Genomic DNA, 25,004 nt, shown 5'->3' with positions numbered 1-25,004 from the left:
AATTAATCCTTTTTTAAATGCTTTTCATTTAATTTTTATCGCTTTTTGGAGGCAAGAGAGAGAGAGAGAGAGAGAATATTATATATATGATATTTATTTATATTTATACATTTCATGTTTAGAGAGAGAGAGAGAAAGAGAGAGAGAGAGAGAGAGAGAGAGAGAGAGAGAGGGAGAGAGAGTAAACATACGTGCACACAAACACACACACACACACACATGTGGGTAACAAGGCAATAGGGTGGGTTTATGCTTTATTTTCAAATATGTGGCACATTGTGAGGGCTCTAGAAGATAGGCTCAAACGACTCCACATGTAACAAGAGAGGCTAAGACACAAGCTTGACAACCATGTGTGTGGAGTGGGCATGCGGTGAGTTATTGCGATGAAATGACACATGTGGCCTTTGTGCAACAAGCTACCACCTTCAAGCCTCTAGCCATACCCGCACACGTGCGCATGCACACACACACATATGTACATTTATATGTACATACAAATGTACATACGTATTTTTGTACGTATGTGTGTAAATATGTATGTTTATACAGATAGAGACATGGTGCAAGATCGATGGAATTGACACACTATGTGCATGGGTGCAGATATTCTAGCCATGTGCATTCAAAGGTGCATATACATCACATGAACATATACAGACACTTATAGGGACACAAGCACACATGTACATGAGTACACAATCATATTGCATTGCACATGGACATATAGATGCATACATCCACTTGCATTGGCCTACACATAGACACACATGCAATCATCCACAATGCACAAAAAGACCCACACACTCCTAAGCAAACATACAAACATTATCATCATACACACACCTCTTCTTTAAAAACAAGCTTCTCCGAAATTGCATTTCTTCGATTTTAGGACTTGACTTTAATTAGCGTCATTTTAATGTTCAAATAAAAATTCTTCATGTGTGTGTGTGTGAAATAAATAATATATATTTTATTTATACCTTCAAATGAAAAATCAATATATAATAATTTAATTCAATTAATTTAGATCATATTATTAATAAAGGCACTCTTAGGGATTCATTTGGATTTGATTAGAAAATTTAATAAAAAGCTTACAAATGTTGAGATTTGTATGTGTGTGTGTGAGAGAGAGAGAGAATGGAGATACAATTTGAAAATTTCTTAAAGTTATAAATAAAACCTTAAATTTAATTCCTCAAAATTAAAGGCAACTTATGGTCTCAACTTTGAGACCCAGCGAAGGTAAGCGGGTCTGTAACCCGGGGTAGACGGGTCATGCTACTAGTGTTAAGCTCTACCGTGGTAGACGGGTCATGCTACTAGTGTTAAGCTCTAGTTCTCCAATGAGAGATATGAGATACTTGTCTACATTTGATAACATAAAGAAGCTCTCACACTCTTCTCCCCAAAATTCTCTTTACGTAATGTACTCGCGCTCGGCGATTTTATGGCCTGCAGTTTTGTCCGCCCTGCAACCTGCGGCCCCAACTTGATGGAAAACCTCAATCCGTTAATCAGGAATCAGTTAGGTCGTCGTTGTAGTACACATGAATAACCGGAATGTGATGATCCGGTGCCAGGCCCAAAGATGCAAATAGATCGGATTCATCTGGAATCCCGTTTTCTCCGAGTGTCTTATCCATGTTCAAGTCAGTGAAGGCCCTCTCATGGCTAGTGCATATAGCCTTCCAGGTATAGCTCTTCGCGTGCGAATTTCTGCTCGTGTACCGCTCCAGGATTTGATTGATGGTCTCCTCACTGGGTACCTAAGTGTTGTAAGTCATCACGCACGGAGGAGAGAAATGGACTAATTACCAAAGCTTTCACATTTCCCAGAAGCCTACTCTAGAACGAAAACGAAAGTCTGGCACTAAAACAAAAGTTTGATGATATGTTACTGTGCGCTGAATGTCAAAAGACTTGTCTAGAGGTCAGTAAAGGATACCTCCAATGGAGCTTCCAAAGCCGTCAGTACGTTCTTTATCCGCACCAGACGAGTTTTCTTGCTGAGCTTTCCAATGATATACTTGGAGTCTTTCCACCATGGCATTTCATGGCTACAATCCCAATCCGTGCGTGGACTGTCTGGCGGTATATGTATGAATCTACCCTATGCACAGGCAAAGCTTTGCTAAGTCCTTGTTGGCAGGGCAGCAATGACTACTTCACTGTCTCATGACGTTGGCGAACAGAAATAAAACGTAGCTTATATTTGACCAAGAAAGTTGAGGTTGCTCTCCTTGCTTTTCCTGTTCGATACCGGGTGAGAATTGATTTGTGTCTTTTGAAGCATGAATATTTGGCACACCTGAGGAGTGTCATAAAGTGTCAGTTTGGATATGGGGTCCAAACGCGTTTTGACGTCGCCGGTTTCTGGATCGAACCATTGGCTGATATCTCCTCCAGCTTCGAGGAGCAGGGGCTGCAAGATTATAGGGTTTGTGGATGAACTATTGAAAAATGATTTGAAAGCAAATAAGGAAGTGCACGATCATTGTTCTAACGCAGACGGTCGAGAAAACACAAACTCGACATATAATCGAGATCGAACTCACCAAGTAGCGGTTAATTGGGGTGCGGTTGATTCAAATTTTCCCATTGTTGGAGAACAGAGGATACCTTAGCAAGGTAGGACGAATTGGAGGAGAAAAGGTGCGAGATGTCAAAGACGCTTCCCAGGACGATGACCCAACAGTCAGAGCGGAGGCAGTGTTCTCTAATTTCCGTTGCAGTGTACCAACCGCTACTCCTCCGTGGAGCAGGCATCGTAATGGAAATACAACGCATGTAAACGGCTCAATATCAGAGCGCACAATAGGAGTACAGATGAAGGCAAAGCGTTGCATTTCACGCACCGAATCCTTGCATATATAGACGTTATAGGCGATCAAAATTTGCAGACTGGTTGCATGCAAACAGGTTGTGAGTTTAGGTGTATGTAAAAATCCATTGAAGTGCCAAGAACAGATGGGACGCATGAATGCAAACGACAGGTTCCACTCATGCACACGAACCGTTACCTTAGCGGGAAAACTAAGTCCCTTAAATATTGTGGCTTACTTACACGTGGAAATGCCACGTGTCATACGATTGTAACTTCTTGGGGCCAAACGTGCTAATAAAGGACCTAACTTTGTGTCTCAATGTAGCTTGCTTTTGGTCTCTATCTGTATTATCGCAGCACTTCACATCTGGTGGAGACGTAAGGAGAATGGACAAACAGAGGATGGAAGAGCCGTTGCAAGAACAACCCATGTATGTCCTCATGTCTTAGCTTTCCCAATAAAATCAGGCCCTGATGTCGATGCTAGCTTCGTATCATTCTTCAAATTCCTCCTTTCCCTCCCGAGATAACAAGGCTTGTCCGAAATCTTTCCATGGACTTCCCACAGAGGATGTAATGGTTTGGATAGATCAATTTGAGAACATTACAGGGTGCCATTCTTGGTCTGATGAAAAAAAGGCACTAGAGTTGAGAACCGTCTTGGAAGGTATCACAGCTACATGGTTTGTACAACAACATGAATCTATTAAACACCACTAGCCAAGTTTGCAACACCAACTCCTTCAAAATTTCGCTCATGCCAATGTGACTCAAATGGCACTTCAACAGTTGCAAGAACTCCAACAAAGCGAACATGAACCTGTTCCTCAGTTCATAGTCAAGCTCAATCACCTTCTTCTTCGCACCAATTCTTCCATGTCGGAAGACATGAAATTGTTCTTTTTGTGGCCCAAGCTCAAACACGATATCTCTCATTGTACTAGGGATCACGGACCAAAAACATTCTTTGGAGCCGTACAAATTGCACAGCGGATTGAATCTTATACTGTTGGAGAACATCGCATTAATCCAAATTCTTTCACTCAGGAAAAGTGAAATTAGCACTGACAATGTTGTACCAATGGAAGAGTATACAATAATTAGAACAAGCATGGATAGTATTCTAGCCCATGCTAACACTCGTCAACAACTTCTTTGCTCCATCTTTTGTTAGCAGTATGGCATTTGGTTCTACTAATACCTTTTGGAGAAAGTTGTTCCAAATCATAATCGCACACAATGTTAGTAATGTGATGATAATGATTGATAAAATCCTAAATCTTAAACTCCAAACTTACCTCAGTAAAGATGAGATCGTAGTGTGTGACAGCCCATAAGTCTCTTGCGAATTTAGGATCAAAAGGCAAGACTGTAGCTTCAACCTATATAGAGGTTCACTCTCTCATCATGGCCTTAAACTCATACATGACGTCCTAATCCACCCAAAGGGGGCTACTTACACTAGGTATGGAGGGTCCTAGACCTCCTCCCCATAGTCGTGCACCCTTTCTAAATTGGCCTTGTGTCCAATCCCTTGGACCATCCATCATGGGGTAGCACAACTATCATTGTGGAGGTACCACACCTTCCTACCACACAAGTGCCGATCCATCAATTAGTTGCTACTAAGCCCAATGGCCATTTCGTGGCCATGCTAGCCCAAGCCACCAACATATAGTCTTTGGAAGAATGCCACAAGGATTTACTTAGTCACACATAAGGAATTGTTTAGTCTAAATAGTTTGCCAAAGTAGAGCATACTTTGAATAGCCACCATTGCACTACTATCCATTCTATGTAGCACAGTTTGCACGCCTTGTCACTTGCTCTAATACCATGTAAGTTGCCCAGAGGAGGCTGCCTACCGTCATAGGGAGCACTAGGTACGAAGGGTCGCGGACCTCCATCCCATACCCATGGAACCCTCCTAGCTGTTGGGATAAGAGGAGGGGCTTCAATCAAATCTCGGGGGGGTCACTCATCATATGTAACCCTATCACGTGAGTTCAACAGAAGGATTTTTTTTATTTCTAAAATTTACAGAAATAAATATACATAAGGGACTATTTAAAATAGTTTTGGAAAAAATTTACAGATTTGTATAGAAAAGGGGTACATTTTATTAATGAAATTTTTTACAGATAAGGGACTTTAAATATAGGCCTTAAACGCATGTGATATAGAGGGTTTATACATAGTGACCCCCTCGAGAATCAAATCAATATGTCCAAGGGAGCAGAGGCTTCTAGAAAAGAGAGCAGAGGAACAAGTCAAATGCTACGCAGTAGGCTATTCATTTTGGAGACACTTCTGAGGTTAAGGCAAAAGGATGCAAGATTTGTATTGAAGTTCACATTGTTTTGAGCAACTGAAAATGGGGATGGGCTAAACCACTCAAAATGTAGCTCCATAGTACTTTAAAAGATATGCAAAATATAAGGGAAGAAGTTAATGTAGCAATGTTTCCCAACATTCCTGCAATACTCTTATCAGAAGTAGAAATGCTAGGTTGGGTGGATGAGACCTTCTTGAGCAAATCAACGCTCATTGAACCCCATGATCAAACATTACAAGTGCCTCAACAATATTAGGGAGTCATAGGAGAAATTTCTCCTCAGCAAATTTTCACCTTGGGATTGAGGAGGATGGGTAATTGCCCCTATCCACATGCCAGAGAAAACCGAGCAGAAACCCCCTCATGGAAGAGAAGTTCAGGACATTGTAATTTCCTTTTGCGCCACCAAGACCCAAGTTTCCTCAAATAAGAAAGGTGCTTTCTCCAAGAGAATAGATAAAAAGTCATTTGTAAAGTATGTTGAGGATTCATCTCAACATCATGTTTATATTGTAGATAGCACGAACAAAAAAGAGTGTTAAAAGGCCATCAGGGTTAGATACCTATCCCTAAATGGTTTGTATATATTTATTCTTTTCAACTAATATAGTGTACCGTTAGTCATTTGTGGTGTGCTCTCTAGTTGTGCTCTCTCTTTTATCTCCATTGTTTTGCACTCCCTATTCATATTTGTTCATGTTATTAGAGCATCCTTGCCTTCCAGTGAGAGGCATTGTGATCCCTTGTGAGAGTTCTTCTATGGGAGAGTTTATTGAGATGTTTCATTCCTTCTTGAGTATAAGTGAGAGATTGTCTATTCTTTTTTATTTTTGAAAGAGATTTCTAAGAATCCTTCTGAGGTATTCTTTCCCCTTATAATTATTTTTAATACCTTGTGAGAGAGTTCTATCTCTATACTCTAGCTACAAAGCCTATGATGCAAAAAATCAAAAACTACTACAACTATAACAACCTAATTGCAACAACGAAATACAACAAGAACTCATACAATTTTCAAGCTATCAATTCAGGGCTAGACCATGCCTAGATGCAATATTACTTCAACACAGACTAGCTACAACAAAATAGAAAGTGATGCTCAAGACTCAAGTGATACTAGGCAATGCAACCTCATTAACTCAGACGATAATAGAAGTGACGTGGACTTAGGCAAACGTTTGATAGACTCAACCTACCTACAAGTACAATGATAGAACACACAAAAAAAAATGCAACAAGTACTACTAGCATAATGAGTGTAAGCCAAACAGAGAGAAGACATCAATGACAACAAACAACCTTCAACAAAGGCAACAAGTACTACAGAAATCTGACCATGACTCTACTCAGCACCAAGTAGTAAGCACCATGCATAATGTGGACACCAAAAGCAAGCAATAGTTGCCTCTACAAGTCAATACGGAGTCTCTGTCATCGAATGGAACAGGGAAAAGCTCAAAAAACGACTTTTTCTTTGAAAACTCTTAACAGGATCTCAAAACCACTTCGCAAAGCCAAAGTGACTTTTCCAAAGGTTCCTCCAAGGTCTCTGCACACTCGGATGCAAGTAAAGTCACCCACAAAGCTTCCCACAAAGCTTCTCCTTCCTCCCACAGAGCTGCTGAGCTTCCAAGCATTCACGCACGCTCAGCTAGATACCCGAGCTCTGATACCAGTTGAGAGTGCTCTCAACGGAAGCAAGAATGGAAGAAGGAGAGAGAGAGAGAGAGAGCCACACAAGTTTTGGTGGGTGCAGAACCACCCTAATCTTCTTTTTCATTCATTTATATATGTGTTTGAGTATTGTACATAACTGGGGTTAAGGCACAGTGACCTTTAACCCCCACATACTCCACTATCCACTTCATAGTTAGTGCTCCACAGTGCACACAGCACAGTCTCCAATAGCCGACTTCTTCGAGATGCAAGCAGAGTGCAAACTTCAAACGAAAGAAAGTTGAAGCTGAAAATAACGTTTCCATTCGCGAACTCCAGTGACCAGTCTAGACTCCAGGATTTTGAACTCCAGGTACTTTGAGGTTGTCGCTTGCTCATCGCTTACTCAACATTTAAAGTTTCGTAAAAGGCTGAGGGTGCGTGCGCTTGAGTTTCATGCATCTTCTAAAGTTTCATAAAAGGTTGGTGTGGTTGAAGAGAGGTCGAGGGAGAAGAGGCTAAGCAGGTTGGAGAGCTGGGAGGGGAGCTGACCGGTGAGCGAGTTCCTGGAGAAGTTAAGGAAAGAGAGGTGAAGAAGGGAAGTGAGGTTGGGAGGGAGAGGGCCAGAGAGGTGGTTATCGGAGAGGTCGAGGGAGAAGAGGGAGGATGAGGGGAAGGAGAAGGTCTGGGAGGAGATGGTATGAGAGAAGGAATTGGAGGAGAGGTAGAGGAAGTGGAGATGGGGAAGGAGGAGGAGCTGAGGAGGGAGAGGACTAGAGAAGGAGCTGGTCCTGTAGCGCCACATCCGGATCGAGCGATATGTTTGCGGCAGTGAAGGGGCGAACAAGTGCACGGATTCAGAGGCTACGTGGGTATGATAGGTTGGGCAACAGCGAGGAAATGCACAATGGGAAAGGAGGAAAGGGTTGTAGAGTTGATGGTGGAGCATGATGGGAGATGGTGGCAGTTGCTGGTGGCCATGCAGAGCTGCAAAGCTTGCAATCGACAAGCAAAGAAGAGCTATCTTGTGATATTGTACTAGTGAGTAGAGGCGACCGGACCAAAGGTAAGGCGGAACTCTGCGTAAGATGCATTAGCAGCAACTCGGCAGTGGCAGCCTCCAAGATATTGGAAGTGTGCTTGAGCAACATACGACCCCATGCGGTTGCTGCCTGAGGATAATTTTCGCCTTGGTGCATTTGTCGTTTCTCAAGGATTCATGAAGAATACTCTCGAGTCTCAGCTGACCTGGACCTGCACCTGGGCCCTTTTGGGACTCCCTTCCATCTTAATGGAACTCACAAAACGGTGCAGGCAGATCAGCAGTACAACTGTAAAAACGAAGCTCTATCAATTATCTTGACTTTCACGGCTTCACTGCCTGCCATCCACGCTCTACATTTACTGCACCTTTGTCGATTGAAATCTTGAGCAGCCCCATCATACTAGCCAGTAGCCACATCTCGAGCGGAAGGTTTGAGGATAATATTGGTGACAAGATTGAACGATTTAAATACTGTAGTGCTTTCTAAACTCATCTCATTCCGGTCTCTTGACACGGTCTACAATTCCCCTGGCAGAATGCTTAGAGAATCAAGTTCTGCAATGTATAGTATGTAAGCAATCTAGCCTCGGGAGCACTCCAGTCTCTTGACACGGTCTGCAATTCCCCTGGCAGAATGCTTACAGAATCAAGTCGTGCAATGTATAGTATGTAAGCAATCTAGCCTCGGGAGCACTCCGGTCTCTTGACACGGTCTGGTTTTATTCAATTATACAATAGATTAACACAAGGTTAAAGTTTAAGCCATCTTCTTATAAGTTTGTGCCATTTTATTAATTATTCAATTCAAGTTACTTCATGCAAATGTCTAGTAGGTGGTGACAGTTTGGGAGCATGCAAGGGAAACAAAATTGGATAAGGTCAAGTAAATACATGAGAATTTGAGAATTGAAAAGATCAAAAGTTGAAAATACGTTCTATTAGGTACTAGTATCTCAGCGACATACAATTTAAATGGTTTTATTCAATTATACAATACAATTTCTCAGAAGTAGCGTTTGTTTCAACTTACACTGAAATGTACAAGAGGAGGGCAAAAAATATAGGCTTCTTAAATTTTGAATTTATTGAAGGGATATAATTATTGATCCAAAAATTCATAGTAGGGGTATATAAATAGATAAAATGTGGTTACAGAGGGGTTTTTTAAATACCTTTCGAACGCACGTTGTATAGCTGGCTTATGTAAGGTGGACCCCCTGAGGGGCACTACTCAGGTACCAAAGTCCACTGAGTTAGATCATAATATCTCCCAATTGATGGCAGAGTTTGCTGATTTGAAATTGCATTTGGTTAATGCACGACAACCTAGAGCACCAAAGAGTGAAGATAGGCCTCGAGATAGGAGTGGGGTCACTTGCTATGAATGTAATGAAAAAGGTCACTATCGCCCCGAGTGTCCTAGATTGAGAAAGAAAGAAGAAAAAAAAATATCCTTGTTAGAAGCTTCTTCAGGGGATGAGGAAAAAGAGGTAATGATGGCTAAACGGGGGTGTGGTAAAGCAAAAGAAGAAGAAGAAAGTAAGGAAGAAGTAGATGAGGAACATCAAGAAGAGGAACACCGTAGTAAGAAAAAGAAGGCATCTAGAAGGAGAATTAGCCAGTCAGACTTTCCTTTAGGACAAGGAATTGGAAGCTATGACTTGTTGTCCGACCTTAAAGAAAAGGAAGCTCATATCACCTTTGGTCAATTACTTGCTTTGTCTCCAAAACTACGGAAGGAATGGCGAATACTAGCAAGCACAAGAGTGTCAAAGAAGAAAAAAAAGAAAAGTGCCAATCTTGTTGTTCAAAAGGTAGATATAGATGTTGGTGATGATGTACCTGTGGTTGATGTGATCATTGATGGTCAAGTGATTTCTAACGTGTACATTGATGGAGGTGCATCGATTAATGTCATGAGTGAGAAGACCATGATCGATGCTGATTTAAAATACTCTAGTACTACCTCTCCTTATTGCATCAAATTGGTTGACAACACTAGGGTTAAGACCTTGGGAGTTGTGAAGAATCTAGAAGTGGATGTGTGTGGAATTTCTATGCCGACTACTTTTCAGGTGATCCCTACCAAGCCAGATGCACGTGCCTATCCATTGATTTTGGGAAGGCCTTGGCTACGCAAGGTGAAGGCTGTTCAAAAGTGGGATACTGGAGAATTGATTTTGCAGGGAAATGATAAGAAGGTGCACTACAACATCAGAAGCCGCAAAAAGGAAGTTGTCAAGGAGGAGTCTTCAACATCAGAGAGTTCAAGCTCTGACTTAACCGATGAAGAAGAAGAGACAGGGTGTAGCTCCGAGGAGTCCAACTCAGAGGGTGAGGTGGAAGGAGTGGCCTTTGGTCTTTGTCTTGGTGCTGATCGGGATGAGTCAGGAAGGAACAAGGTGGTGGTGCAAGAAGATCCTGTAGAGACACTTCATGTGGAGGATGTGGAGCACATTAAACAACGCCAACGCAATGAAGAGCTTCTTGGTGATTCTCTATCAGGTAGTGAGAAGCTCTAATACTTAGATATGCTAGATGATTTTCCATGTCTCTTTGCAACAAGCTATTCACAAGTTCGGCCAGTCTCTCTTGTGGAGCACAAGATTGAGTTGAAGCCAGAAAGCAAGCCAGTTGTGCAACGCTTAAGGCGATTGGAGGTGATCCAAGCTGAGGCACTAAAGAAAGAGGTAACACAACTACTTGAGGTGGGATTCATCTTCCCTGTTGATGATTCAGAATGGATATCTCCTGTAGTTTTCACACCAAAGAAAGGAAATAAGTGGCGAGTTTGTGTGGACTTTCGTCCTTTGAATGCATGCACTAAGAGGGATCATTTTCCTTTGCCATTCCAAGATGAAATACTAGACCAAGTGGCAGGGCATGAGATGTATTCTGTATGTGATGGGTATTCTGGGTACTTTCAAATTCGTATTCGAGAGGAAGATCAAAAGAAAACATCATTTGTCACACCTTGGGGAGTTTTTGCTTACCGAGTGATGCCTTTTGGGTTGACCAATGCACCAGCTACATTTCAAAGGTTCATGAGTCAAGTCCTGGAGCCTTACTTGGGAAAGTTCATACGGGTGTTTTTGGATGATTTTTGCATTTATTCTCGACGCATAGATCACATGGAGAAGTTAAAGATGGCCTTAGCTAGGATTGATGAAGCAAAAGGGTGTCTAAATCCTAGCAAGTGTCATTTGGCTCAAACAAAAGTAGTCTTGTTGGGGCATATTGTGTCTCAAGAAGGCCTGCAAATGGATCTTGACAAGGTTCAAGCAATCATGGCATTGCCAAGTCCTGAGAGTGTCACTGGTGTTCGTAGAATTCTAGGAAAGAGCAAGTATTATCAACGCTTTTGTGATGATTTCACAGAGATAGTGCATCCCATGAACTTGTTGACAAGAAAAGGAGTTTCTTTCCAATGGGGTATGGAGCAACAAGAGTCTTTCCAGCAACTTAAGGAGGCCATGAGTAAGGGCCCAATATTAAAGCCCCCTGATTGGTCTCAAGACTTTTATGTAAATCCAAGTGTATCTTTGCATTCAGTTGGTGTTGTATTGCTACAAAAAGGAGAGGCAGGAAGAATGCAACCCATCTATTATGCCAGCCGACAGCTTACAGATGTGGAAACAAGGTATGAAGAAATGGAGCAGCAAGATCTCTCTTTGGTGTTTTCCATCAGAAAGTTTCGCTCCTATTTATTACCTCGACCATTTCTCTTCCTTACCTCTCAGTCTGTATTAGCATATCTAGTTCGCAAGCCTAATCCTGGGGGGAGATTTGCAAAATGGTTGTCAAAGCTTCAAGAGTTCTCTTTCTCTTTTGTCACTGAAAATACCACTAGGTCCACTATGGCAGATTTGCTCACAGGGCGGGAGGATCTAGGAGAGGAAAAGAAATGTAAGGAGAACATTAAAGATGAAAGGGATACACCACCAACAGCTTTTGTTTTGTATTTTGATGGGGCTTTTAGTCCTTCATGCCAACAAGGAGCCGGGGGGATAGTCTTGATGAATCCTGAAGGTCAAGAGGTATGGGCAAGAGGACAAAAGCTTCCAGGTATCACAACTAACAATGTAGCTAAGTATAATGCTTTGATTCTTGGTTTGGAGGGTTGTCTTCAAAGTCAAGTTAAAGAATTGGAAGTAAGAGGAGATTCTCAGCTTATTATAAAGCAAATGCAAGGGCATTACTAGACAAGAAGTCCTCATTTGAAGGAGCTTAATCAAAAGGCTATGGCACTATGTAGTCAGTTTGATTTTTACAAGTTTGTTCATATAAATAGAAAAGAAAATCAAAGGACAGATGAGTTAGCTAAAGCCATTCTAGTGCCAGACCGGGGGGTGGCTTTTTGGGTAGACACTGGATGGCCAAAACTACAAGATGTTCAGCAATATGTGGAACAAGGCATGTTTCCTCAAGGGTTAACTCCACAACAGAAGCAGAGATTGGTTACTTTTGGCCATGCCTCCATAAGGATGTATATGACTGTCACGAATGGAACCTATCAGCTTGAGGATGTTGATGGCATGGTGATACCCAGATGCACCAATGAGTATCGCCTTAAATTCTTCTATGCTCGACCACCTTGAGGGCCAACAGACCCTCTCTGTACTAGAGAGGATCTGCTGGGGGGGGAAAGATGTGACGCCAAAAATTGATATTTTTAACTTGGCATTGATATTGTTTTTCTCTATGTTTGATAAGGGTTTGAGTATCAAGTGATAGACTAGCGGCTCTCACTTATTTCTATTTTCTATGATATTGTATGGGATTGAGAGGATGAGTGGAATGGCTCATTGTAAATACCATAGGTATGAATTATAAATACCTTGGTATGGGGTGAGAGTTATTTGTATATGGGATATTATGAGTTTTTTAGAAAATAGGAAGAGTGAGTCATATAAAGAGGTGGGCTCATGTCCATGTGTTCCAATAATATAAGAGAGGCCACATGCCAAGCGTGTGGAAGGCATGTGGAGGAGTGTGAAGTCAAGAGGAATCCTTCTAGAACTCCTATGTGGAATAAGGAGGATGTGGACATGTGGAAAAGAGAGGGTCCCTATGGGCTCCATGTGAGGAGACTCTTGACTTTCTCAATATTTTAACAGTCTTGAGCATCTTTTGATGGGACACATGGCAAGAGTAGCCAAAAAGGACATGGATGGTGACATACGTGCTTATGTGATAGATGGGGAAAGGAATCTACAGAAAGGAGAGGCAGGAAGAATGCAACCGATCTATTTTGCCAGCCGACAGCTTATAGATGTGGAAACAAGGTATGAAGAAATGGAGCAGCAAGCTCTCTCTTTGGTGTTTTCCATCAAAAAGTTTCGCTCCTATTTATTACCTTGACCATTTTTCTTCCTTACCTCTCAGTCTATATTAGCATATCTAGTTCGCAAGCCTAATCCTGGGGGGAGATTTGCAAAATGGTTGTCAGAGCTTCAAGAGTTCTCTTTCTCTTTTGTCACTGAAAATACCACTAGGTCCACTATGGCAGATTTGCTCACAGGGCGGGAGGATCTAGGAGAAGAAAAGAAATGTAAGGAGAACATTAAAGATGAAAGGGATACACCACCAACAGCTTTTGTTTTGTATTTTGATGGGGCTTTTAGTCCTTCATGCCAACAAGGAGCCAGGGGGATAGTCTTGATGAATCCTGAAGGTCAAGAGGTATGGGCAAGAGGATAAGAGCTTCTAGGTATCACAACTAACAATGCAGCTCAGTATAATGCCTTATTTCTTGGTTTGGAGGGTTGTCTTCAAAGTCAAGTTAAAGAATTGGGAGTAAGAGGAGATTCTCAGCTTATTATAAAGCAAATGCAAGGGCATTACCAGACAAGAAGTCCTCATTTGAAGGAGCTTAATCAAAAGGCTATGGCACTATGTAGTCAGTTTGATTTTTGCAAGTTTGTTCATATAAATAGAAAAGAAAATCAAAGGACAGATGAGTTAGCTAAAGCCATTCTAGTGCCAGACCGGGGGGTGGCTTTTTGGGTAGACACGGGATGGCCAAAACTACAAGATGTTCAGCAATATGTGGAAGAAGGCATGTTTCCTCAAGGGTTAACTCCACAACAGAAGCAGAGATTGGTTACTTTTGGTCATGCCTCCATAAGGATGTATATGACTGTCACGAATGGAACCTATCAGCTTGAGGATGTTGATGGCATGGTGATACCCAGATGCACCAATGAGTATCGCCTTAAATTCTTCTATGCTCGACCACCTTGAGGGCCAACAGACCCTCTCTGTACTAGAGAGGATCTGCTGGGGGGGGAAAGATGTGACGCCAAAAATTGATATTTTTAACTTGGCATTGATATTGTTTTTCTCTATGTTTGATAAGGGTTTGAGTATCAAGTGAGAGCCTAGCGGCTCTCACTTATTTCTATTTTCTATGATATTGTATGGGATTGAGTGGAATGGCTCATTGTAAATACCATAGGTATGAATTATAAATACCTTGGTATGGGGTGAGAGTTATTTGTGTATGGGATATTATGAGTTTTTTAGAAAATAGGAAGAGTGAGTCATATAAAGAGGTGGGCTCATGTCCATGTGTTCCAATAATATAAGAGAGGCCACACGCCAAGCGTGTGGAAGGCATGTGGAGGAGTGTGAAGTCAAGAGGAATCCTTCTAGAACTCCTATGTGGAATAAGGAGGATGTGGACATGTGGAAAAGAGAGGGTCCCTATGGGCTCCATGTGAGGAGACTCTTGACTTTCTCAATATTTTAAGAGTCTTGAGCATCTTTTGATGGGACACATGGCAAGAGTAGCCAAAAAGGACATGGATGGTGACATACGTGCTTATGTGATAGATGGGGAAAGGAATCTACAGAAAGGAGAGGCAGGAAGAATGCAACCGATCTATTTTGCCAGCCGACAGCTTATAGATGTGGAAACAAGGTATGAAGAAATGGAGCAGCAAGCTCTCTCTTTGGTGTTTTCCGTCAAAAAGTTTCGCTCCTATTTATTACCTCGACCATTTTTCTTCCTTACCTCTCAGTCTGTATTAGCATATCTAGTTCGCAAGCCTAATCCTGGGGGAAGATTTGCAAAATGGTTGTCAAAGCTTCAAGAGTTCTCTTTCTCTTTTGTCACTGAAAATACCACTAGGTCCACTATGGCAGATTTGCTCACAGGGCGGGAGGATCTAGGAGAGGAAAAGAAATGTAAGGAGAACATTAAAGATGAAAGGGATACACCACCAATAGCTTTTGTTTTGTATTTTGATGGGGCTTTTAGTCCTTCATGCCAACAAGGAGCCGGGGGGATAGTCTTGATGAATCCTGAAGGTCAAGAGGTATGGGCAAGAGGACAAAAGCTTCCAGGTATCACAACTAACAATGCAGCTAAGTATAATGCTTTGATTCTTGGTTTGGAGGGTTGTCTTCAAAGTCAAGTTAAAGAATTGGAAGTAAGAGGAGATTCTCAGCTTATTATAAAGCAAATGCAAGGGCATTACCAGACAAGAAGTCCTCATTTGAAGGAGCTTAATCAAAAGGCTATGGCACTATGTAGTCAGTTTGATTTTTGCAAGTTTGTTCATATAAATAGAAAAGAAAATCAAAGGACAGATGAGTTAGCTAAAGCCATTCTAGTGCCAGACCGGGGGGTGGCTTTTTGGGTAGACACGGGATGGCCAAAACTACAAGATGTTCAGAAATATGTGGAAGAAGGCATGTTTCCTCAAGGGTTAACTCCACAACAGAAGCAGAGATTGGTTACTTTTGGTCATGCCTCCATAAGGATGTATATGACTGTCACGAATGGAACCTATCAGCTTGAGGATGTTGATGGCATGGTGATACCCAGATGCACCAATGAGTATCGCCTTAAATTCTTCTATGCTCGACCACCTTGAGGGCCAACAGACCCTCTCTGTACTAGAGAGGATCTGCTGGGGGGGGAAAGATGTGACGCCAAAAATTGATATTTTTAACTTGGCATTGATATTGTTTTTCTCTATGTTTGATAAGGGTTTGAGTATCAAGTGATAGCCTAGCGGCTCTCACTTATTTCTATTTTCTATGATATTGTATGGGATTGAGAGGATGAGTGGAATGGCTCATTGTAAATACCATAGGTATGAATTATAAATACCTTGGTATGGGGTGAGAGTTATTTGTATATGGGATATTATGAGTTTTTTAGAAAATAGGAAGAGTGAGTCATATAAAGAGGTGGGCTCATGTCCATGTGTTCCAATAATATAAGAGAGGCCACATGCCAAGCATGTGGAAGGCATGTGGAGGAGTGTGAAGTCAAGAGGAATCCTTCTAGAACTCCTATGTGGAATAAGGAGGATGTGGACATGTGGAAAAGAGAGGGTCCCTATGGGCTCCATGTGAGGAGACTCTTGACTTTCTCAATACTTTAAGAGTCTTGAGCATCTTTTGATGGGACACATGGCAAGAGTAGCCAAAAAGGACATGGATGGTGACATACGTGCTTATGTGATAGATGGGGAAAGGAATCTACAGGCAGCAATTGTAAATGGGTGAAGGAGGGTAACAAAATCTCTATAAAAGGAGCCCTCCTCTCCCTTGTTCAGGAGAATCTCTTCCACCCTTGGGCCTTATGTTGCTGTAGTTCTAGTCTCCCCAAGCCTCTTCCATGAGCCTTCTCTTCCTCTTGTAGATATTCTCTTATGTAGACTCTTGAGTCCTTCTCTCTCTAGTTTATTCTCTCTCTATGAGTAGTCTTGGAGCTTCCGCTCCCTCTTGTATGTATGAAACCTCTTCTTCTCCCTTGTGTTTGTAGTGTTGAGGTGGATTCTCACTCTATTTGTAATGAAGGTCACTTCAGGTTCTCTCTCTCTTGAGTGTCTCTTCCCTTTTCTTTCTTTCAAAGCCTTAAAAGTTCTTTCTATTCAGCTGCTCACTGTGCACACATGGTCCATTTGTTTGTTGAGATATCAAGCTCTATCCCCGACATATCTCTTGGATGACTATCATTTATGTCACCGTCTATGTTAGTTGTACTCGTGGTGTAGTTAGACTACCACGTATGTTTTGGTTTGGGTTCACATATGAACCACGTATTCTAGGTTTTGACATATAGGGTATTTCCCTCTTCTATTGTATTGTTGTTGTGTGCAAAAGTGAAGAAAGGCTTCACCCTCCAACCTTGTGTCCTCTCTTTTTTGTGTGTTGTGAAGAAAGCTGAACTTGAGTCTCCTATCTCTCTCCCTCTTTCTTTACATGGTATCAGAGCCTTGTTCGTGGTAAGGAGCTCAAGAAAGCTAGCCAAGTTTCTGGTGTCCTAGTAAGAGGACCAGTGTAGCTTTCCTATTTCGAGTTTGGGAGCAAATCTCTGCAGGTAGCACAGCCAAAAGTGCAGGAGTGCACTGCTTCAGATTGAGAGGCCCTTCGCGGTGCGGCGAGAGCGCAGTATATGCTCGTTTGAGGCCGTTTCGGGGCCCGTTTTGAAGGCGGAAGTTCTTCGCAGGCACTCAGAAAAAGGCCCTGTTTTTGCTGTGCGACCACCGCGCGGCTAGTCGGTGGAAAGGTGCCACAGAAATTGCATCGTATGCCTATGTGCAGAGATATTGGGAGTTGCAGATTCATGCCTGTTGCCTGTTGATGCAAAATCGTCACGAGGAAGTGACTGTGTGGTGAAATACCACTTTCGTCAGTGTTGCAGATCTGCCCCTGTGAGGCTTTTCGCAGAAGTTTTGCTATTTGCCCTTGTGAGGCATTTGCTGTGTTTACAGGTTGCTGTTGCAATTCGTGATTTGTAAAATGTCTGAGAATCTGTCTACCATTGTTAGTGAGAAGCTTGACAAGAACAACTTCCAAGCATGGAAGTTCAGGATGACAAACTTCCTTATGGGAAAGGGAGTTTGGGATTACATCAGTGGTGAAACTGCAGAACTAGTTTTGGGTACTGCTCCCACTCCTGCTGAATTGAAGGCCTTTAAGGAATGGCATGAAAAAGCCAGAAAATGCTTGTATTGGCTATCTGTTAGCATTTCAGATTCTATGATTGTGCATATACAGGATCTAGAGACGCCTAAGGAAGCATGGGATACATTGGTGAAGCTGTATAGCACAAATACCAAAGCACGAAAGATGCAGCTAAAGCAGGAGTTGCACAATGTGCAAAGGAAAAATCTTAATAAAATGAGTATTCCTTGAAGGTGAAAGGCCTTGCAGATTCTCTTGCCTCCATTGGAGCACCTGTTGATGATGAGGACTTAGTGTCCGTGACCTTGAATGGTCTTGGGAAAGATTATGCACAATTTCGGACATCCATTGGAGTCCGTGAAACATTTCCTGATTTTCAGGAACTTATTGCTCTCTTGCTGAGTGAAGAGCAAAGGAATGGTGGTTCAGCCACCTCAACTTCTCAAGAGACTGCTTTCTACTCGAATACAGGTAGAGGCAGGGGTAGAGGAAGAGGCCGTTCTGGTGGCCGTGCAGGAAATCAGAACCAACAGCAACAACAGGAAAACCAGTCCTATGGAGGAGGACGTGGTAGTTCTAGAGGCAGGGGGAGCCAAAGAGGCCGTGGTTCATGGCAAAGGAACCAGCAAGTAAATAGCAGCACAGAATGCTATTATTGTGGAAAGCCTGGACACAAGGAGAATACATGCTATAAAAAGCAGAATGACATCAAAAGTGGAAAGTTGCAGCAAAGCAACTATGCATCATCAAGTGGGCATGGTGACGACAGAAATGAGCACCTTTTTGTGATGCAGCATATGGTTAACTCCATGTCAGGAGATGCTGCAGCTTGCAATGATGTTTGGTATGTTGATTCAGGTGCCTCTAACCACATGACCAGTCATGGTGAGTGGTTTCATGATGTTAGAAATTTGGATAAGCCAGGTTATGTTGAAACAGGTGATGATACTGCGCACCCAATTACGCAGGTTGGTAAAGTGCCATTGGCTATGCAGGATGGCAAAACAAAGTACTTGGCAGATGTACTTCATGTTCCAAAAATCACTAAGAACCTGGTTTCAGTTGGCCAGATGGTTGAGCAAGGTCTGCAGGTTAGATTTAACCCTGATGGATGCTTCATTGAGGACTTGAAAAATAAGTGCCGCTTGGTTGCGAAAGGCAACAAAAATGGCAGAATGTTCACCTTGGATGTTGATATGCCTGAGGTGAAAGCTGCTATGTTTGCGCATGGGAGAGGTGTCATTGCAGATATTGAGATATGGCACAAGCGCATTGGGCACGTGAATATACAAAGGCTGAAATCTATGCAAACGAAAAACATTGTTGCAGGTTTGCCTAAATTCAGAGTTGAGGGAATGCAAAAGGTATGTGAAGCATGCCAAATGGGTAAGCAGGCCAGACATGCATTTCCCAAAAATGCTAAGGTGAGCAGAAGACCTTTGGAAGTGATCCATTCAGATGTTTGGACAACCAAAGCTGCTTCTATTGGTGGATGCCATTATTATGTGACGTTTATTGATGACTACACTAGGAAGGTGTGGATTTATTTTATGAAGCACAAAAGTGAAGTGTTCAGCCATTTCAAGGCTTTTAAGGCCATGGTTGAAAAAGAGAAAGGTGTGAAGATCTGATCGAGGGGGAGAGTACTTTTCAGAAGAATTTTGTGAATATCTGAAAGAACAGGGAATTCAAAGGAAGTACTCATGCAGGTCTACCCCTCAGCAAAATGGGGTTGCAGAAAGGAAGAACAGGCATATTGCAGAAGTAGGACGGGCGATCCTAAATGAGAAAAACATGCCTGATTATTTTTGGGCTGAAGCAGTAGCAACTGCTGTTTATATTATGAACAGAACCCCCACTGCAGCTGTCCATGGCATGACGCCTGAAGAAATGTATACAGGCCAAAAACCAGATATTTCTCACTTGAAGGTATTTGGTTGCATAGCTTATGTTCATGTTCCTGATGAGAAGAGAACAAAGCTGGATCCAAAGGCAGAAAAATGCATCTTTATTGGATATGCTCAGCACCAGAAAGGGTATCGCTGTTATAACCCTTCCACCCGCAAAATGCAAGTGAGCAGAGATGTTGTTTTTGATGAAATGAGCAGCTGGTATGCACCAACTGTTATGGTAGGAGATGCAGATGCAGGAAATGGGAATGCTGCAATAAATGCAGAGCAGCAATCTCAAGCCTTGAGTGGACCCAGAGAGTCCTCTACTAGTGGATCTAATGCATGGACAGGGAGATTGAGATCTAGTGAATCGTCACATGGCAGTCCTGATAGTGTTGTGCAGGTATCACATAAGGGAAAAGAAAAAGTGGACCATGCTCCAGTATTTGATGTGTCTGCTGGTAGCTCTCATGTTGATGGAGAGTCAAGCGGCTCTGAAATGAGCCTTGATGAGGAACTTGGGATTCCTTCTGTTGTTACACCTGGTGCAAGGAAAAGCAGGCATGATTTAAAGACTCATGCAACTGATCCAGTTGTACGGAGGTCCACTCGTATTAAGTATCCAGTTGACAGGCTGAGATATGATGGGTATACAGCACATCACTATGCTTATATGGTCAAGGTTCTAGAGGAGCCAGAGCCCACATGTTTTGAGGATGCAGCAGCGCATAAAAATTGGGAAGCAGCTATGGATGAAGAGATGGCTGCCTTGGATGCAAACCACACTTGGGATTTGATGCCTTTGCCTCATGATAAGAAGGCTATTGGCTGCAAGTGGGTTTACAAAGTAAAGCACAATGCTGATGGGTCTGTTAGCAGGTACAAGGCAAGATTGGTTGCCAAAGGTTTTGCACAGACATATGGAATTGACTATGAGGAAACTTTCAGCCCAGTTGCAAGGATGGCAACCGTGAGAGCAGTAATTGCTATGGCTGCTGCAAAGGGATGGTCTTTGCATCAGATGGATGTGAAAAATGCCTTCTTGCATGGTGACTTGCAGGAAGAGGTTTATATGATGCAGCCAGAAGGTTATGAGGATAAAGCACACCCCGATTTTGTATGCAGGTTGCGCAAAGCCTTGTATGGCTTAAAACAGGCGTCGAGGGCATTGTCAGACAAGATAGGGCAATATCTTGTCACTATTGGATTTCAGATTTCCAATTCAGATTTTTCACTTTATGTGAAAAGGACAAACAGAGGGATTGTGCTTATAGTCATCTATGTTGATGACTTGATTATTACAGGTGATAGTGATGCAGACATTAATGAAGTGAAGCTGCTGTTGAAGCAGAAATTTGAGATGAAGGATTTGGGAGAGCTGCGTTACTTCTTGGGCATTGAGGTTATTAGATCCCCGAGTGGGATATGGCTGTTGCAAAGGCAATACGGTTTGGACATGCTGTCCAAATATGGGATGACAGGCTGTAAGCCTATCTCTGTTCCATTGGAGCAGAATGTGAAGCTCAATGCAGAGTCAGGTGAGCTTCTTGAAGATATTACTATGTACAGGCGCATAGTAGGTAGCTTGATTTACATGACTATAACCCGACCAGATTTGAGCTATGCTGTGGGGCTGGTGAGTCAGTTTATGCAGGCACCGAGAAGCCACATTTGGATGCGGCTAGGTGCATATTGCGGTATGTGAAGTCCACATTGCATTATGGACTGTTTTATGAAGCTGGGTGTGCATTACAGGTACATGGATACACAGATGCTGACTGGGCTGGTAGTGTCTCAGACAGGAGATCTACTAGTGGTTTTATGTTTTCCCTTGGGAGTGGTGCCATCAGTTGGAGCAGCAAGAAGCAGCCAACAGTTGCCTTGTCGAGTACAGAGGCAGAGTACAGGGGTGCAGCAATGGCTGCATGTGAGGTAGCTTGGCTACGGAAGCTACTTGCAGATATGGGACAGTCAGTTCATGCAGCAGTTGTCATTCATTGTGACAACATTAGCAGCATCATGCTTGCTAATAACCCAGTTTATCATGCTAGAACGAAGCACATTGAGGTGCATTATCACTTTGTGAGAGAGAAGGTTCTAGCTGGTGAGATTGATCTTGTCTATGTCAGCACTGAGGAGCAGGTGGCTGATATCTTTACGAAGGCATTGGGTACCGAGAAGCTTCGCAGATTTAGGAGCTTGCTTGGTGTACGTGATATGGATTTGAGCTTGAGGGGGAGTGTTGAGATATCAAGCTCTATCCCCGACATATCTCTTGGATGACTATCATTTATGTCACCGTCTATGTTAGTTGTACTCGTGGTGTAGTTAGACTACCACGTATGTTTTGGTTTGGGTTCACATATGAACCACGTATTCTAGGTTTTGACATATAGGGTATTTCCCTCTTCTATTGTATTGTTGTTGTGTGCAAAAGTGAAGAAAGGCTTCACCCTCCAACCTTGTGTCCTCTCTTTTTTGTGTGTTATGAAGAAAGCTGAACTTGAGTCTCCTATCTCTCTCCCTCTTTCTTTACATTGTTTCCTGAGCCACTATACAAACTTCTTCCCCTCTTCTAGGCAAAATCTATGAGGGGTGGATCGTTGATGAAGGTGGAGTCTTGAGGGAGCATCCTGCTCAGGCGAAATTAGCCTGGCTAGAGGATAGTTTTCATGACAGTTTGACCCCCTATTAGTGTTTTGGTCATAACTTTCTGCTCGGTAGTCCGATTGTAATGAAATTTATATCAGCGCGAAGCTCTCTTCAAGACGCATGTTGTTATATAATCAGATTTTGAATCAGATACTGCTGCAAAAAGTTATGAGTCTCTGTGTTTGATAGTCTATTTTCATGACAGTTTTTACCCCCTTCCAGTAAACTATCCATATCTCTTCAACCGTCTGTCTGTTTTCAATGAAACTTATATCAGCACGAATTTCATCTCAAGGCGCATCTCTTTGTGTGCTTGAATCTGATATCATGTCTCTACTAAAAGTTATAGGCCTCTGTGTCTAATGACAGTTTGTAGAGTGTTTTGAGCTAAGTGTGAAGGTGTCTATGAAGGAGGTGGAATGTTTCCTCGGAATCTATCCATCCGACCTAATCATCCCCTTCAAAATCCTCGATATATATCAGTTCGTCATGTTGAGCTGCAAGATCTTCTTTCAACAACGTATCGCTCTTCTTTTCAGCGCTGACCGGCTCGCTGAGATTATGGCCTCTGCTGATCCTTTCGTTCTCCCTATGCTTGATTACAACATCACTTGGGATGTTACCATCTTCATTCTCATCTGAGGGAGGAAAGTCTGGTGTGGTATCTTGGCATAAAAGCTTCTTTCTAATGTCTCACTCTCAATGATAAGTATCTTTGGTAGTCAGTTCGAATGCTGCAGGAAGTGAAGAGGTGCGTGAAGTTTATTACCCCCAACTTCATGTCACACCTGCTCTTCCTATGAAAGCCATGGAAAGAGCCAACATTTGGCACCGTTGCTGGGGAGCCTAGCCTCTCAAGAAACGAGTAAACATACACAGGTATGTGTAAAAAACAAACTACTTTGAACTTTTATGAACATATCACTCAAGAGATAGGAGAGCTAAAATTATTCCAACTCAAGTAATAAAAAAAATTTAAAAAAATCCTAGCTGAAACTCTTCGTTACCGGTTTAGGAAAATGCATGTTTTCTGAAAAAACAGCACCTTAAGGAATAAATCAAACCAAGTGATGGTTGTTAGAGTGTAGAGCTTGAAATCTTGAACATTTCTCCTTTTTATAGAAGCACATTCTGACACAACCACCAAAAGTTATGGACGATCAATGATTAAAGGTTCTAAATGCCATAACCCAAAAGAAAAATTAAAACCACCTTCCTAGTCAAACGTGGACAAATTCAAAGGTGCACATGTGTTTGACTAAATCCACAACTCCCCTCCTTCCCTATAAAAGAGCACCCATCCCTCTCATACTTTTTCTTTCACACCTTGTCTCCATCCTCTCCCCCATTTTGAGCCCTACACAAGACACTCCTCTCTCTCCATCGACCACCACCCTACTCCCATCCTCACATGGTGAGTTACTTCGAGCCCATCTTGTAATGATAACCTAGCCATCCACCCACTGTCCATTTGTCCTCAACAATGACCACCACCCTACTCCCATCCTCACACGGTAAGTTACTTCGAGCCCATCTCACTGGGATAACCTAGCCATCCACCCACCGTCCATTCATCCTCAATAATCTCGTTACATTGAGAAAGACTTGGAGAGTGTTCAGGTGACCATCTCTTCCTCCCTTTGGATTTCTGTCAAAGTTTTCCGTTTTTTGTCTAAGTTTTCCATCCGTCAAGTTTTTTCTTTTTTTCTTTTTTCCCCCTCCCCCTCCTCCATCTCCCCTCCACCCTCCACCCCTTCCATCTCCACTGCCCCCCCCCCCCTCCTCCATCTACCCCTTCTCCCCCTCCATCCTCCACCCTTCCCCCCCCTTCCTCCATCTCCCCCTCCACCCTCCACCCCTTCCATCTCCACCACCCCTTCCCCCCCCTCCTTCATCTCCCCCTCCACCCTCCACCCCTTCCATCTCCACCACCACCCCCCCCCCTCCTCCATCTCCCCCTCTACCCTCCACCCCTTCCCCTCCCCCTCCTCCTTCTCCCCCTCCACCCTCCACCACCCCTTTCACCCCCCCCCTCCATCTTCCCCCCCTCCCTCCACCACCACCCTTTCTCCCCCCCCTCTCCTCCATCTCCACCACCCATGTTTCCCTCCTCCTCTCTTTCCCACCCCCTCTCTCTCTCTTTCTCTCTCTCTCTCTCTCTCTCTCTCTCTTTTCCCCCCCTCTCTCTCTCTCTCTTTTCTCTCCTTCTCTCTAGAGTCTCCCCCCCCCTCTCTCTCTCTCTCTCTCTCCCCCCCTTTCTATCTCTCTTTTCTTTCCTTCTCTCTCTATCCTCTCTCTCTCTCTCTCTCTCTCTCTCTCTCTCTCTCTCTCTCTCTCTCTCTCTCTCTCTTTTCCCCCCCTCTCTCTCTCTCTCTTTTCTCTCCTTCTCTCTAGAGTCCCCCCCTCTCTCTCTCTCTCTTTCCCCCCTTTCTATCTCTCTTTTCTTTCCTTCTCTCTCTATCCCCTCTCTCTCTCTCTCTCTCACTCACTCTCTCTCTTCCCCCCTCTCTCTTTTCTCTTCTTCTCTCTCTAGCTCCCTCTCTCTCTTCTCTCCTTCTCTCTCTAGCCCCCTCTCTTTCTCTCTTTCCCCCCTCTCTCTCTCTTTTCTCTCCTTCTCTCTCTACCCCTCTCTCTCTCTCTCTCTCTCTCTTTTCACCCCCCCTCGTC

General features: G+C 43.0%; 1 protein-coding gene and 1 pseudogene across 1 annotated transcript; one reads left to right on the top strand and one right to left on the bottom strand.

Moving 5' to 3' along the window:
* Nucleotides 1–1,523: 1,523 nt before the first annotated feature.
* On the bottom strand, nt 1,524–2,775 carry LOC147886690 (uncharacterized). Its single transcript, XM_087395302.1, has 4 exons — nt 2,629–2,775; nt 2,318–2,431; nt 1,955–2,119; nt 1,524–1,775 (listed from the first exon to the last, which is right to left on the bottom strand). Exons 1-4 carry the CDS (start codon nt 2,773–2,775, stop codon nt 1,524–1,526), a joined length of 678 nt encoding a protein of 225 aa, XP_087251428.1.
* Nucleotides 2,776–3,307: 532 nt separating this feature from the next.
* Nucleotides 3,308–3,889, top strand: LOC147886689 (uncharacterized; annotated as a pseudogene).
* The last annotated feature ends 21,115 nt before the right edge of the window (nt 3,890–25,004 follow it).

The sequence above is a fragment of the Dipteris shenzhenensis genome, chromosome 24, assembly GCF_047967505.1.
Source record: "Dipteris shenzhenensis isolate YYH24624 ecotype China chromosome 24, Dip_SZ_1.0, whole genome shotgun sequence".
Taxonomy (NCBI): domain Eukaryota; kingdom Viridiplantae; phylum Streptophyta; class Polypodiopsida; order Gleicheniales; family Dipteridaceae; genus Dipteris; species Dipteris shenzhenensis.
This window is presented reverse-complemented; position numbering and strand designations above follow the sequence as displayed.